General features: G+C 44.5%; 1 protein-coding gene across 1 annotated transcript; it reads right to left on the bottom strand.

The window, feature by feature from the left end:
* Positions 1–4,299: 4,299 nt before the first annotated feature.
* Positions 4,300–5,238, bottom strand: LOC307201655 (olfactory receptor 10G6-like; the record flags this gene model as incomplete). Its single annotated transcript, XM_079950951.1, has 1 exon — positions 4,300–5,238. One exon carries the CDS (start codon positions 5,236–5,238, stop codon positions 4,300–4,302), a length of 939 nt encoding a protein of 312 aa, XP_079807077.1.
* Between the last annotated feature and the right edge of the window lie 11,780 nt (positions 5,239–17,018).

Below are 17,018 nucleotides of genomic sequence, written 5' to 3'. Positions count from 1 at the left end.
CTGATAGTACAGGAGGCAAGGAACAAAGTGAGTAATCTGAACCGAAGGGCAAGACAAGATCACAGGATAACCAAAGGATGTGAGAACATGCACGATGCAACATGCAGTTCAGTGGCTCACCACAAGGGGAAGTTACATATACAGTGGTACCTCGGGTTAAGTACTTAATTCGTTCCGGAGGTCCGTACTTAACCTGAAACTGTTCTTAATCTGAAGCACTACTTTAGCTAATGGGGCCTCCTGGTGCCGTCACGCCGCCAGAGCCCAGTTTCTGTTCCTATCCTGAAGCAACGTTCTAAACCAACCTGAAGCACTATATCTGGCTTAGTGGAGTGTGTAACCTGAAACGTATGTAACCCAAGGTACCACTGTATACACAAAGGTTGGCAGTATGAGCCCTGCAGCTCCTAACAGGAAGAAAGGTAATTTAAGCATTCAAATGATGAAAGAAAATAATAATTGTCAGGCTCGTTTCATTTTCTCTGTCTCTGTCTCTTTCTTTATCCATTCCTTCTCCTTCTCCCTCCCCCTCTCCCTCCTTTTTCTCTTTTAACTGCCATGGGTATTTATTGCTAACCCTGATAACTATGTTCCACCTTCACTGTTGAAGGAAGGATGCTTCCGAATTCCACTTGCTAGGAATCACAAGCAGGCAGAAGCTTCTCTTAGGCATCTACTAACTTGGCCACCATCATATCAGGACGCAAGACTAGAATTTGACATTTGGCTATTTTTACAAAAACAACCAAACCTCAAACTCAAAATTTAAAATAAGATGACATGTTTTCTTGATGGATATTAAAGCGTTGAGGTTTAAAAGTGAACTTCCTGAATTTCTAGGAATTTCCCTAGATTTCATCAGTGTTTATAACGTTGTAAAAGAAAAGTCAATTTTAGAAGAATTAAATTCTCTGAAGTTTTGGAGGGGGACACTTTCCTCGCTTTGTCACAGCTGCTTTTTACAGATCTCGGTCTGCAAGCTTCCAGCATATTTTCCGGACAAGCATACAATGGGAACAAGCATTGCTTTTTACTGAACTAGCTTGCTGCTAGTCTGGATTCATTTTAATTTTGAAAAATCATTTTAAAACATAAGACCATCCAAAGGCCTATCTGGTCCAGCATTCTGTTCTTACAGACAACTGGAGGCCTATGAGACCTGAGTGCAGCAGCACTCTTCTCTCCTGTAGCTTCCAACGACTGGAATTCAGAAAGAGATGTTCTAGCAGAACCTGCTCCCCAATGCTGTTTAAGGAATGAGCCACCAGCTAGAGAGCTTCCCAGAAGGATATGTGCATATCTTAATAGAAGCATAACTTTTGCATTCAGATATTCTCACCTCCTGTAAACCTGCAGTGTGATGATGAATATAGACATTGTTTTCAGTGTGGCACAGTTCTTGAGTGTCTACCAGTCTATATACTTGCACAGTCCAAACCACAGCCTTCTAGGGGAAGGATACACTCCATGGGGGCCTGAGAGGGCCTTGGCTGATGCCCAGGGAATATCAGGGATGGTCCCACCATTACAGAGGCAATCTCGTCACTCTCTTCCTTTCGCCCAACGCAACTGACACAGCAACATTGTGCCGCTGAAATCGGCAAGGGCATAACCAGCTAGGACAAATATAACAGTTTCCTCTGGGTATTCTAGCAGGATCACTTCATTAATTCCCCCTGTTGAGAGATAGAAGCTTCCTTTTCCTAGCAAACACAGGGGAGGGAGAACTTTTACATAGCAAAAGCTACATTCCCTCTGGGTTTACAGGAGCCATACTCCAGTATGGCAAAGGTAGACACAGCCATGGATGTGAGTTTTACCTTTGTAAAGGTAAAGGTAAAGGGACCCCTGACCATTAGGTCCAGTTGTAGCTGACTCTGGGCTTGCGGCGCTCATCTCGGTTTATTGGCTGAGGGAGCCGGCATACAGCTTCTGAGTCATGTGGGCAGCATGACTAAGCTGCTTCTGGCGAACCAGAGCAGTGCACAGAAACGCCGTTTACCTTCCCGCCATAAATTACCTATTTATCTACTTGCATTTTGACGTGCTTTCAAACTGCTAGGTTGGCAGGAGCTGGGACCGAGCAATGGGAGCTCACTCCATCGTGGGGATTCGAACCACTAACCTTCTGATCAGCAAGTCCTAGGCTCTGTGGTTTAACCCACAGTGTTACCCGCGTCCCACAGCGCCACCCACGTTTACCTTTGTACAATAAGTTAATTTCTGCACATGTTTGTGTGCCTCACTATATCCTATTAGGCTGTCTGACGTTATGATTTTTTATTATGCTTTAATCATTGATGCTCTGTAATGTGTTTTTAATGTACACTGCCCTGGGATCTTCTGATAAAGGCTGAAATATAAATTGTAATCATCAACATCATCAATATCATCATCAGTGCCATGAAACTCAATCCCATGAGACACAACGATAAACTCCAACTTTGATGACTTTAGATTAGAGAGATTCATGGAGGATAGGTTATCAGTGGTCACAAACCCTGATGGCTATGTTTCATCTCCACTGTATGAGTCTTAATTCCAGCTGCCGGAAAGTACAGGAGGGAAAAATGATGTTGCACTCAGTCTCTCCTTGAAAACTTCCCATGGGTGGCCACTGTGAGAACAGGATACTGGGCTAGATGAAACTCTGCCTGAACCAGCAGGGCTCTCATTGTATTCTCCATTCAGGCAAGCAAGGAGCATTATCAGAGCTCCCTGTCACATTCCAACCAGGCAAGAGGAGAGTATGGAGTAGGGCTGATCAGGGGTGTGGCTTGGGAAAGGGGGGTGGCCTAGACACATGGGCAGAGGAGGGAGGGAGGACACCCACCTGTCCTGTTCCAGAACTGAACTACCTGCAACACGATTGGTCAGTTCACAGAAGCCACACCTATCACTTAGTCAGGTTGCCAGTTGCATTGCTAGAATGCGCTACAACGTCACCCAAGTGAGCATCTCAGTTTCAAATATTCTGATTATTTCTACTTTTAGTAGAAATTTTATTTACTTGAAATTTTATTTTATTTACTTGATTTAAGGGGGCATAGGATTGCATTTGGTCCTGGGTCCCGAGGTTCTCACCCCTACTATAACATTTACCAGGGAGTAAGTCCTGTACTCCTCTACCACCACCTCCACACACCCCTTCATTTGTCCTGCTTTGCACATTTAGTTTTTTGCCTAGCGGGAATGTGTCATCAGACTCTTATAGTGCCATCTTGCTTCTCTGGACAGATAAAGAAGTGTGTGTGTGTACACAAAGCTTACTGTATAAGACTAAAATTTACGTACGTTGCTCCGCTGACTCTGGCCAGTCACCCAAAGGAGTTGCAGCCGGGTTGGGGGAAGGGGTGATGAAGAAGCCAAAGCAAATTGGTTCAGCCTGCTTGAGGATTTTATATCTTCCTCCTACCCCAAGTTAAGAGCATTGGTAGCCTTTGTGTTGCTGCAGTTGTACAGCTTGAGCAGGTGAGAACTTGGTGAGAAACGTTTGTTGAGTTCTACCATGGGTGGTGCTTATTCCCATCAGAAGCGTGAATCTTGGAAGGCCGTCTCCCTGCCATGCAGCCCCTTTCCACAGGGCCCTGACAGACTTCAGCTACAGAACCTGAGGCTGCTAAATGGACTCTTGGGCTGGGGTATTGTTTACTGTTATTGTTATACCAAAAAAAAAAAAAAATCTTTACTTTAGATCTTATTATGTGGAAATTGTTTAATTTGGTTGTGTATTTTGTGACTAGTTTTGTTATGTCAGAACTGTGTGGGGTTTTTCCTAGTTGTAAGCTACCTTGAGCATGGTTTCAACTATGGAAAGGTGGCATACAAACAAAATTACATATATACATACATGACTTTACATGCATGCCCCCTTTGCACAGTTAAAACATTGCTCAAGGCAACTTACATTTTTTAAAAAAAAACACATAGCTACAACATAACAAAGTAGTCATAAACATTTAAAAAATACCCAGCCAAATAGAACAATTTCCATATAAATCACAACAAGATCTAGAATAAAGATACAGAAAAACCAACAGCACCCCCACAACAAACCCCAGCCCCATATGTATGGGGAAGTTGATTCATCCCACATTCCCTTTGCCGTATGCCCACCTTTAAGAAAACTGATTAGCTAGAAACATTCTTTAGATCACCCAAGATTCTTGTTCACCACAGACACCATTGGAAAATGAACACATTTCTATTATGCACCAACATAGTATAAGATAGCATTCCCCATATTGTCTGAGTGAACACAGCTAATGGCCAGTGAAATCCTATTAGCTGCCCAGGTAATCATTCAATTGGTGAGGACATCTTCCTGCTCCACAGCTTTCTTAATGCACACTTCATCTCCTTGTTCCTCAATGTATAAATGACGGGATTCAGGAGTGGGGTTACAGTGGTGTAGAACACAGCCACCACTCCGTCCAGTGGGTCTTCAGACCCTGGTCTCAGATAGATGAACACTAGGGGAACATAGTAAGTTATGACAACTGTGATGTGAGCAGCGCAAGTGGAGAATGCTCGGCGGCGTCCCTCAGCACTACGGATCCTCAGGATTGCAGAGATGATGTACACGTAGGATGTGAGGATGAGGAAGAAGCAGGTCATGGCCAAGAAGCCAATGTCTATAAAGGTCACCATCTCGTTGAGTGCCGTGTCAGCACAGGCCAGCTTAAGCACAGCTGGGATGTCACAGAAGATATAGCCCACTTGGTCCCCGTGGCCATAGGGCAAGTGGAAGGTGAGAGTGGTCTGTATCATAGAGTGCAAGGAGCCCCCAAACCAGGTCCCAAAGGAGAGGCAGAGGCAAGCTTTATGGTTCATAATAGTGCCATAACGGAGCGGCTTGCAGATGGCCAGGAAGCGGTCATAGGCCATGACAGTATAGAGGAAACATTCAGTGCAGCCCAGGAAGTGGAAGAAGAAGAGTTGAGTCACACAACCACCAAAGGAGATGACCCCACCACCTTCAAGAAACCCAGCGACCACCTTGGGTACCACCACTGAGGAGACAGTCATATCCAAGAAGGACAAGTGGCAAAGGAACCAATACATGGGTTTGTGCAGCCGGGGCTCAAATGCCACTGCCAAGAGGATCATGAGGTTTCCTATGAAGGTGAGCAGGTAGATGAGCAAGAAGAAGAGGAACAATGGGACTCGTAGTTCACGGGGATAAGGAAACCCGACAATGATGAAATGGTACTGTCCCGTTTGGTTTTCACACTCCATGTAACTTAATGTTCACCTTAGCGTTGTTAATTATTAGACTGCAAAATCCAAACAAGGGAGAGAAGGGGTTGGCATGCCACATCAACTGCTCAATTCTGGATAAAATTACTTGTAACCACTTAGGTTACTTCTAGGAGATAAAATGAAAGTACAGATAAAATTAATATTGCGGGTGGGTGGCAGATTCCAAACCGTACCCTCAATTTTCACATGGAATATCAAACATCTAGACCATTAGTTATATGAATTTCAAACTAGGTGTTCAAGTTTTTAGTTGGACTGCTATGCTCAGAGATTAATTTTGCTGAAAATCATAGTAAAGGTAAAGGTAAAGGGACCTCTGACCATTAGGTCCAGTCGCGGACGACTCTGGGGGTACACCGCTCATCTCACTTTGCTGGCCGAGGGAGCCGGCATACAGCTTCCAGGTCATGTGGCCAGCATGACTAAGCCACTTCTGGTGAACCAGAGCAGCACATGGAAATGCTGTTTACCTTCCCACCAGAGCAGTTTCTATTTATCTACTTGCACTTTGACTTGCACTTTGCACTTGAGCAAAAAAAATGAGAGGCACAAATACAAGATGGGTGACACCTGGCTTGAGAGCAGTACATGTGAAAAGGATCTAGGAGTCTTGGTTGACCACAAACTTGACATGAGCCAACAGTGTGACACGGCAGCTAAAAAAGCCAATGCAATTCTGGGCTGCATCAATAGGAGTATAGCATCTAGATCAAGGGAAGTAATAGTGCCACTGTATTCTGCTCTGGTCAGACCTCACCTGGAGTACTGTGTCCAGTTCTGGGCACCACAGTTCAAGAAGGACACTGACAAACTGGAACGTGTCCAGAGGAGGGCAACCAAAATGGTCAAAGGCCTGGAAACGATGCCTTATGAGGAACGGCTAAGGGAGCTGGGCATGTTTAGCCTGGAGAAGAGAAGGTTAAGGGGTGATATGATAGCCATGTTCAAATATATAAAAGGATGTCACATAGAGGAAGGAGAAAGGTTGTTTTCTGCTGCTCCAGAGAAGTGGACACGGAGCAATGGTTCCAAGCTACAAGAAAGAAGATTCCACCTAAACATTAGGAAGAACTTCCTGACAGTAAGAGCTGTTTGACAGTGGAATTTGCTGCCAAGGAGTGTGGTGGAGTCTCCTTCTTTGGAGGTCTTTAAGCAGAGGCTTGACAACCATATGTCAGGAGTGCTCTGATGGTGTTTCCTGCTTGGCAGGGGGTTGGACTCGATGGCCCTTGTGGTCTCTTCCAACTCTATGATTCTATGATTTCTATGATTTCTATGCTTTCAAACTGCTAGGTTGGCAGGAGCAGGGACCGAGCAACGGGAGCTCACCCCTCATTGCAAGGATTCGAACTGCTTACCTCCTGATTGGCAAGCCCTAGGCTCTGTGGTTTAGACCACAGCGCCACCCGCATCCCCCACAGCGCCACCTGCATTCATAGTACTGATTGCCAAATAGATCATAGTACTGATTGCCAAATAAAGTTGTTTGAGCTGTAAGAGTAGGTTGTTTTGCTTTTTTTTTTTTGTAAGGATTTCATTTTTCACTAGCAGGTTTTTGTATTATAGCTTTGTACAGTAGCCAAAACACAAGTTAATTTTTTTGTAACTCAGATTTCAGAAGACCTTGGCTACAACTAAAAGCAGAAGTTGTCTCTGAAACTTAATACAGTGGTACCTTGGGTTAAGTACTTAATTTGTTCCGGAGGTTCGTTCTTAACCTGAAACTGTTCTTAACCTGAAGCACCACTTTAGCTAATGGAGCCTCCTGCTGCCGCCGCAGCGCTGGAGCACGATTTCTGTTCTCATCCTGAAGCAAAGTTCTTAACCCAAGGTACTATTTCTGGGTTAGCAGAGTCTGTAACCTGAAGCGTATGTAACCTGAAGCGTATGTAACCCGAGGTACCACTGTATCATCTCTGTTTACTCACTCCAGCTATTCTCCAGGAATTACATAAAACAGGTCTCATTTTCAATCCCAGGTATCTCTGGGTAGGTCTGGGAGAGACCTCCTGCCTAAAACCCCGGAGAGCCACCCAGGTCTGACACAGAATATAACAGCTCTGTATGATCCTAAGAAACAAAAATGACACTGGCTTGTGGTACAAATTGGCTTGGCACACCAATCTTACAAGCAATGTTGAAATTTAGTCTGGGAGGCAATTCTCAAACAAGTATTCTCAGATCCAGAATTTGCAAAACAATTTGAATTTGGAATGTGTCCATTTTGGTTCCATCTCTTTCTTAAAGATGGAAGGTGAATTAATATTCACTCAGAAACAGAATATATCCCTTGGTTCAGACCCTGAAATCTTCACCTGCAGAAATAATCTCAGGAAACAGAGATGGGGGAAATCAATACTGGCCTAAGACTCTGGGGAGCTGACGCTAGTCTTCATCATAGACAGTACTAGGCAAGAAACGATGATAGTCTGTCTCAGCAGAATGGCGTTTCCTAGGTTCTGAAGCTCAATAGTTCTAGATATTAACAGTTTTCAGAGACAACACCAAATTGTGGTATGGTGTTTCAAGAATGTACACACATCTTCCCTTTCTCTCCTCTGGTATAGGCATAAGGAGAAGATAAGATGCTTCAGGTTCTTTCAGGTTCTGATTTAGAGTAACCAATGTTTAGTGTGCCTTACATTCCTGTGCCATCCAAACTCATTAACTGTGGTTAATGATAGTTAGGAAAAACCTAGTTGGTTATTAATTGATGCTTTTGTTGTTATTTAAATTTAATTAATAAATTATTATTTATTAAATCTGCATCAGCTGTGGTTTGTCATTGGCTTGTTTCTATTGATAGATAAGAGTAATTACAGTTTGCTCAGGTTTTGATGGCACAGCAAACTGCGGTTAATCAAAACTTCTCCTCACAGTGGCAAAGGAGAGAAGAGCATGCAAAACTGGATAAAACTAGCAGGACTGGCCAAAGACATTTGGAATAAACAGCAAATGGCACCCTATAATACCCAGGACCAGTCAAATTATTTTGGCACCTGGAAATCCCTCAAGGACCTCTCCTTTTGTCTGGCAGTAAAAGTGACAAATTAAACAACGCACCGTTTGCTGTCTTTTCATGACACCCTCAAGCAGCTGCTTGAGATGACTGTCCACACCACCTGATAGCAGGGCTGGTCTTGGTGCTAGATTATGTCTCATAATGCTTAACTATGTCAAACTCATCCCATCACGAAATCTTACCTTTCTGCTTGATGTAATGTCAGATGTTCTATAGCCTGCAGAAATTGAAGCTCTCTTTATTTTATGCCGCAGTCCTTTTCAGTATTTCCTTAGTCTTCTTTCTCTACATTTCAAGATAGTCACCACTCTTAAACATAAAGTCAATGCCTAGGTGAGAAAAGAACTCCAATCCTTTCTCAACTTAGGCTTGTTCACATGTTACACTGAACAGAGGTAGACGTACAAGTTTCTATGTGAAAGAGTATACACTTGTTGATCTGTACAATTCTGCTGTTGTGTACACATGTACACACTGTACACTCATTGAACATTATATGTGAATAGCTATATGAGCATATAACTCAACTATTTGGGTATGCAGGTACACAGATTGTACTCTTTTTGACTGCGACATATGAGCAACCTGTGTATCTCTTTAACCTGAAATCATAGAAGACAAAAATATTCTCCTGTTACAGTAAAATAATCTCTAATCCAAAGTCACTCCAGAATGCATGCTGTGAGCATAACAATAACCCTCCCTTTGTCTTGGGTATTTCACCAATGGTTCTGGGATTCACCTAGTCCTAGATGGTAGCATCATGGCAATTTATGTCATCAGGCTTCATCACCACCAGTTCCCATAACATCAATCTGTTTCCCTCAGGATCACCCACAGCCAACTAGTGAGTGGGGATTTCATTTGTTTTCAAAATACAGTGGTACCTCTGGTTAAGAACTTAATTCGATCTGGAGGTCCATTCTGAACCTGAAACTGTTCTTAACCTGAGATACCACTTTAGCTAATGGGGCCTCCCGCTGCCACCACCACACAATTTCTGTTCTCATCCTGAAGCAAAGTTCTTAACCCAACATACAATTTCTGGGTTAGCGGAGTCTGTAACCTGAAGCGTATGTAACCTGAAGCGTATGTAACCCATATTACCAATGTATTGGATTTGTGACCATTATGCTCATTTGCCTTCAGTAGCCATAAAGCTCTGCTGAATGAAATATTAATTGCCTCTGGTCTATTTTTGTAAATCTATAATGATATCTCATGTTGACAAACTATAATGAGAGGTATTGAAAAGGGGGAGGTGGTGGTATATTATTACTGTTACATTATATATTGCATTTATGAATCACCTTTTCTCCAACCGAATCCAGGGATTGCATCAATGATTAAAGCAAATACAAAAAATGAGGTTCATAAATAACATAAGACTCATTTAAAACACACGGTCAGTTACATTATTCCGTAGATGTCAGGGATTGGACTCCAGAGGACAAAATGGAGGAGGAATGGTGGAGATCACACACACCCATTCTCCTGATGCTGCAGGAGAAGAGGAATGCAGTCTTGATTTACAGCAGGGGTTTGAGGAAGGTCACAGCTCAGAGATAGACGAACAGAAGAGGGGAGAGACTCCACCAGGCAAGGCCTTCTTTCACCTGCCTTGCCTCACCCTCCAGTCTCTGTTTCTCAATTTGTATTGTATTATTTTATGGCTTGCCGTTGTTTTATTAATTGCAGTTTTGAAATTGTTTATTGTAATTGTTAAGAGTGGGTTTCTGTTTAATTTTTATATGCTGATATTATACTATTCTAATTATTGTTGAATGTTACTTTATTTGATGTAGATTGCTAATTTTAAAGCTATGTTTTATTATCACTTTTTTGTATTGCATTAGATTGTTATAAGGTGTACATTCTTTATAACAAATTAAAAGTGAGGATGAGGATGAGGATGATGAGAATGATGAGTTGGGAAGTTTTAGGATAGGCCACCGTAAAGGGAAATGCTGTTGCTAGGAAGGAGGGAGGAAGGGATGAGTTGGAGCAATGCCATCGTTAGGGTTTGCTGCACTCTTTTGTCTCTCGCTATTATGAATGAAATAATAATAATAATAATAATAATAATAATAATAATAATAATTTATTTGTACCCTACCCATCTGGCTGGGTTTCCCCAGCTACTCTGGGTGGCTTCCAACAAAGATTAAAAATACATTAAAAGGTCACACATTAAAAACGTCCCTAAACAGGGCTGCCTTCAGATGTCTTCTAAATGTCAGGTAGTTGTTTATCTCTTTGACATCTGATGGGAGGGCATTCTACAGGGCAGGTGGCACTACCAAGAAGGCCCTCTGCCTGGTTCTGTGGAGCTTTGCTTCTCACAGTGAGGGAACTGCCAAAAGGCCATCGGCGCTGGACCTCAGTGTCCGGACAGAACAATGGGGGTGGAGACGCTCCTTCAGGTATACTGGGCTAAGGCCGTTTAGGGCTTTAAAGGTCAACACCAACATATAACACTGGTCCTGCAAGACCTACATTGGCTCCCAGTACGTTTCTGAGCACAATTCAATGTAGGTCTTTCAGGACCGGTGTTATATGGTCTTGGTGGCCACTCCCAATCACCAGTCTAGCTGCCGCATTCTGGATTAGTAGACTCTGTTGGGATTCAGAACTTACAGGGTTAAGTTGTTCTGAGTAGTGCCTCCCATTCTGACGTTTGGAAGGAGGGAGGAGTTTTTACTTTCTGTTGTTCTCTCTTTGTCTCTGAAAGAGACGGACGCCATGAATGCTAGCAGTCCAGGAGAATCAGAGAAATGCTGAGCTGTAAATATTTTGCTGCAATAAAGAACTGTTAATTTGGACTCACAGAGCTTGGTGTATTTGGATCTAAGCAAGCAGCAACGGTTTTTGTTCCGCTGTGTTTTTACTCTGCAAGGCGAAACCGGAGAGAAGAAGGTCTGCGCAGCTTGGCTAAGAAGCGTGCCGGACCGCAATAAACTGGGGCTAATTGGGGCCATAAAGTAATTAGCCAATTAAGATTTTATCACAGGTTATGGAGGACCTAATTACCGCTTATAAAACTGTTGCTGAAAGTCTGCCGGTGGGCTTTGAAGTCAGCTTGAACAGCTGGGAAGACGCTACCGAAGCGGAGGTCTGCGTTCTGTGTTTTGCCTGCTGCTAAGAGGCAAGAGATGCTGAGAGCTGAGAGCTGAGAGCAGCTGAAAAATCGGGTGCCGGAGAGCTGACTGGTGATACGTGAGTAGCAGCTGGGGCCCCGGGAAAGAGGAGAGAATGGCAGACAGCCAGGTCCTTGAGGACGTTCCGCTTGAAAAGCTCACTTTAAGAAGTTGGGCAACCTGGTCCAGAAGAGTAAGGGATTGGTTTCTGGTTACTGGGCTTTGGGATGTAAGCCAGAAAGAGCCATTACCCCTAAATCCAGGTCCTGAAGGGCTTTGCAGGCTTTGAGGCTGCGTTGCCTGAAGATAGCCAGCAGAGAATGCAAAGAGAGCTTGCTATGCTAAAAGCATGCGTACACGCATCGCTCTTGCCTAGTTTGGAAGGCGTAAAGTCAGCAAGGGCTGCCTGGGAGGTGCTGAGAAGTTTGTGTGAAACTTCAGCAGGAGGCCAGGGCCCTGGAGAAGTCATGAAGAGCCTAGAAATGGCTGTAGCCCCAGTCCCTGAGGTGCAAGTCGGGGGGGCTGAGAATTCCAAAGGCAAGTTTCAAAAGTTTTCCACTGTGAGAGCTGAAGTGAAACGCAGTTTCAGTGAGGGCAGGGCTGGCACAGAGTGCTCTTCCAGAAGAAGGGGGGCCAGGCCAGCTGAAAGGAGCCCTGGGCAGTATTTTTCCACTGGTGTTCGTCGTCAGCCAAAGTCTGGAAAGCTGCGGAGAGCTAGACGCTTCAAGGTCGGCCACCTGGACAAAGTGAAGATAAGGCCTAAAGAGTTACGTGGGAACGCAGAGGCCAGTCCGGTCTCCAAGGCAACGGAGGAGGCTACTTCTACGGAAGCTGCCAAGGTCCCAAGCAAGGGGGAGTTGGTTGCCGAGACAACCAGAGAGAACAGCTGCAGAAGCCCAAAGAGAGGGGGCAGCGAGACGTTTGTTGCTATGGCGTTGTTTGAGAACAGCTCTGAGAGAGACACTGACTTACGCTTTGTAATCGACTCAGGAGCTAACTGCAACCTGATTCCAGAGACCCCTGCAGTCGAGATGTGGAATTGCACGGCAATTCCGGCTGGGAAAACTGTTCAGTTTGCAAATGGGGAAAAGAAAAATGTGACTAACGTTGCAAATGCCTTTTTTCCTGTTTTGCAGGAGCAGATGGAAGTTTGCATTGTGCCGGGACTGCAACACTGTATTTTATCTGTGCCTTATTTGTTGAAAAAGGGGTTTAAGGTTTGCTTTGAACATGATTTTTGTACAATCTCCAAAGGAGGGAAGCAACTGGTCAGAGTTGCAAAGGGGCAGAATGATCTCTTCATTCTTAAAACGTCTCTGGAGGGTGAGGGGAAGGTTGAGAAAGCACAAGCCCTGCGTGCTATAGTTCCCACTCATGTTTCATGTGCTTGTGCGTGGCATAAGAAGACAGCTCATTCTTCTGTTGAAGAACTACAGGTGCTACCTGAGGTTAGCAAAGGCTGTAGAATTGAGGAATGTGCAAGAGTCCTAGATTGTCAGGCTTGCAGACAGGCGAAGGTAAAAGGGTGCAGTTACCCAAAGGTGGAGAGGGTAACCACAAAACCTTTTGACCTTGTGCACATAGATCTGTTGGGTCCCATGAAGGAACCAAGTCTGGGAGGGGCCAGGTTTCTGCTGACGCTGCAGGATGATTTTTCGCAGAACACCTGGACACATGGTCTCAAATCCAAGGAAGATGCAGCACAGCTGATTAGACGTTGGATTGAGGAGGTGGAACTAAGGTTCTCCACGAAAGTGCAGGCAGTTGCTAGTGACAGAGGTACACAGTTTACTGGGTCTGCTTTGCAGAAGTTCTTTCACACGAAAGGGATAAGTCACACAGTTACTTCTCCTCAACAGAGGGGGGTGGCAGAGCTAAGAAGTGAGGCTCTGGTTAAAGCTGCACAGGTGATGCTGTCAGATTCTGGGTTATCTTCAAGGTTTTGGATGGAGTCAATTAAATATGTGAGCTTCACCTGGAATCGGTCCTACAATTCAGTGGTAGGAGACACCCCGTTTTTCATGCTTCACGGGAGGAAACCTCAGGTTCACTTCCTCCGTGCGTTTGGGTCAACGGCCTCGGTGCCGGTGCCTGAAGCTTTGCGAGGGCCAGGTGAACCCAAGTTCCAGAAAATGATCTTCTGTGGGTATGAGCCAACGGCTCGTGCATGGAGGTTTGCATACCCGTCAGGTGATCAGAGTAAGCTGCTGATCAGTAAACACGCTGAGTTCTATAAGCAGGATGAAAAGTCAAAGGCTCCTGCCAGGCGTGATATTCTTTCAGAATGTCTTTCTGATTCAGAGCAGGAAGGTTCTGATGAGGAGGAAGGAGAGCCAGGGGCTGAGTCTGCTGATGACGATCAGCTCACTGACCAAAGTCAGGAGCAGGATGGGGCATCTCCACAAGTTGTAAAAAGAGAGCCCAAGAGTGAGCCTAGTTCTCCTGTGAGGGTAATGCAAAGGGTTCGAAGACGCGTTAAGTCAGAGGGGGAATCCCGGGATGCAGAGGACACACCTGCTGACCACGGTGAGTCAGAGGAAGTGCCTGAGTTTGTGCCCAGGCGGTCCAGTCGCACAACGAAGGGTATTCCACCTGAGAGGTATCAGGCCACAGGTGCGTGGGTAAGTTTCGCACAGTGCGAATCTGAGAGTTGTGAGGATGTTCCACAGATGCCTGACAGGAACGCCAGGAGAGGGCGCAAGGCATTAGGGAAGGGATTGATCTCACAGAGGTCTGCAAAGGTACATCCACAGGTCTTGTCAGAATGCTCGGTGAGAGGGCGTGTTGGGATTCAGAACTTACAGGGTTAAGTTGTTCTGAGTAGTGCCTCCCATTCTGACGTTTGGAAGGAGGGAGGAGTTTTTACTTTCTGTTGTTCTCTCTTTGTCTCTGAAAGAGACGGACGCCATGAATGCTAGCAGTCCAGGAGAATCGGAGAAATGCTGAGCTGTAAATATTTTGCTGCAATAAAGAACTGTTAATTTGGACTCACAGAGCTTGGTGTATTTGGATCTAAGCAAGCAGCAACGGTTTTTGTTCCGCTGTGTTTTTACTCTGCAAGGCGAAACCGGAGAGAAGAAGGTCTGCGCAGCTTGGCTAAGAAGTGTGCCGGACCGCAATAAACTGGGGCTAATTGGGTCCATAAAGTAATTAGCCAATTAAGATTTTATCACAGACTCTACCTTGTTATCTCTACCTCTTGCTGTCACAAGGGGAGGAATAGACTTCCCAAGCCCTGACAGTAGAGAACTGGCACATTCACTCCACAAACTAATGATGTAATGGATTTGAAGTAGGGAAATCCTCAAATAGCTATCAGTTTTACATTCCCACCAGCATATGAGATGAAGTCCAATTCAACAGATTCCTCCTGCATTGGCGCAAGAGGCCTCCAGGGCAAAAAAAGGTTCTCTCCATGACTAGACATGTCTCACCCACACAGATGGTTTTTCTCCCTCTGTCATAACACTAGAACTCATGGGCATCTAATGAAACTGAATGTTGGAAGATACAGGACAATGAAAATGCAGTCATTGTTGAGACTTTGGTTTTCCAGCAGCTTTTGGAGTGAACAATTAGTGGGCTGGCAAAAAGCCAAGTTAAACGGAGTATTGGAGAAAGTCTGCTTGGAGATAAGAAAGCCTAGCAACAGGTGGTAGGCAGCCTGGGAGTCATTTTGGACTCACAGCTGTCCATGGAGGTGCAGGTTAATTCTGTGTCCAGGGAGGCTGTCTACCAGCTCCATCTGGTACGCAGGCTGAGACCCTACCTGCCCACCGACTGTCTCACCAGAGTGGTGCATGCTCTAGTTATCTCCCGCTTGGACTACTGCAATGTGCTCTACGTGGGGCTACCTTTGAAGGTGACCCGGAAGCTGCAATTAATCCAGAATGCGGCAGCTAGACTGGTGACTCAGTCCTGTATACCTGAAGGAGAGTCTCCACCCCCATCGTTCAGCCCGGACACTGAGATCCAGCGCCAAGGGCCTTCTGATGGTTCCCTCATTGCGAGAAGTTAAGGTTACAGGGAACCAGACAGAGGGCCTTTTTGGTAGTGGCGCCCACTCTGTGGAACACCCTCCCTTCAGATGTGAAGGAAATAAATAGCTATCCTATCTTTAAAAGACATCTGAAGGCAGCCCTGTTTAGGGAAGTTTTTAATATTTAACACTGTATTGTTTTTAATACTTGATTGGGAGCCGCCCAAAGTGGCTGGGGAAACTCAGCCTGATGGGCGGGGTATAAATAAATTATTATTATTATTATTATTATTACTAAGTTCTTCTTTATAAGGAGAATGACAAAGCAGTTTTCTTGCTGGAGTATTGGAGTGTTGAAGTTTGGAAAGAAGTTTGAATCTTCTGTGTATAGTCTCAATAGTTCAATAGTATGTGTATACAGCAACTTGCGCAAAGCTGTGCTTTACTCTGCTGTATATAATAAAACTAACTAAAAATCAACTTACTAGTCAAGCAAGTTCTGTTCCTGTTCATCATCCTGGAATTGTATGATTTGGCAGCTGGTAGCAAGAGTTTTGGTTGAGATCCATCAACCTTAGTACCTTAGTTCTCAAATGCCTTGGTACTCATACGTCTTGGCTCCTGAACGCCGCAAACCCAGAAATAAGTGTTCCAGTTTGCGAATGTTTTTTGGAAGCTGAACATCTGACGTGGCTTCCTCGGTTTCCAATTGAGTACAGAAAGCTCCTGCAGCCAATCGGAAGCCGTGCCTTGGTTTTCGTACATTTTCAGAAGTCGATCAGACTTCCGGAACGGATTACGTTCAAGAACCAAGGTACGACTGTAAAGTGATTCTTCACACACCGTGCAATTAAAGTGCTGCCACGATCAGAACACGGGAAGTCACCCAATTTGTTTAATTTGGAATGTATAATTGGCTTTATAAATTGTATTATGATTTGGCATGATTTGCTATTGTAATAATGTGGCCCAAATTGGAGTGTTATCAATGAAAAAGTCATAAAAATTGTATTTTTTAAAAAATACTGCCACCAGAGGCAGTGATGGCCAACAACTTGGAAGGCTTTGAGAGGATTAGACAAATTTACAGCATATAAGACTCTCTATGATCTACTAGCCATCATAGCTATGCTCTTCCTCCATAGTCAGAGGCAGTCATGCTTTTGAATACCAGTTGCCAGACACTGCAGCAGGGGACAGAGTGCTTGTGTGCTTGTGTGCTTGGGTCCCATTTGCTGATTTTCTCCGAACTTCTGCTTAGTCGCTATGATAACAGGATGCTGGACTAGATGGGCCATGAACCTGATCCATCAGGCTTTTATGTTCTTACCCACCAAACTACATGTAGACCTACAGCACTTTTGCCCCTTTATTCAGTTGAAAAGGTCTAGTGGCTTACATAAAATCAATAATAAACAATATAATTATGGCCCACAGGCTTAAAATCCATAAACAGGGGTGAGCAGAAGGCAAAGGGAGATCTTCTGGTAGATTGGCAAGAGTTCCTGACTCCTAATAGTTTTCCGATAGCAACAACCACAAGGAGTTGTTGTTAGCTATCTATCTATCTATCTATCTATCTATATCTATCTATCATCTATCATCTATCTATCTGTAT

Source organism: Podarcis cretensis (genome assembly GCF_951804945.1).
Source record: "Podarcis cretensis genome assembly, chromosome: 13".
In the NCBI taxonomy this organism is placed as follows: domain Eukaryota; kingdom Metazoa; phylum Chordata; class Lepidosauria; order Squamata; family Lacertidae; genus Podarcis; species Podarcis cretensis.
Note: the sequence above shows the minus strand (reverse complement) of the source record. Positions and strands in the feature narration are given on the sequence as shown.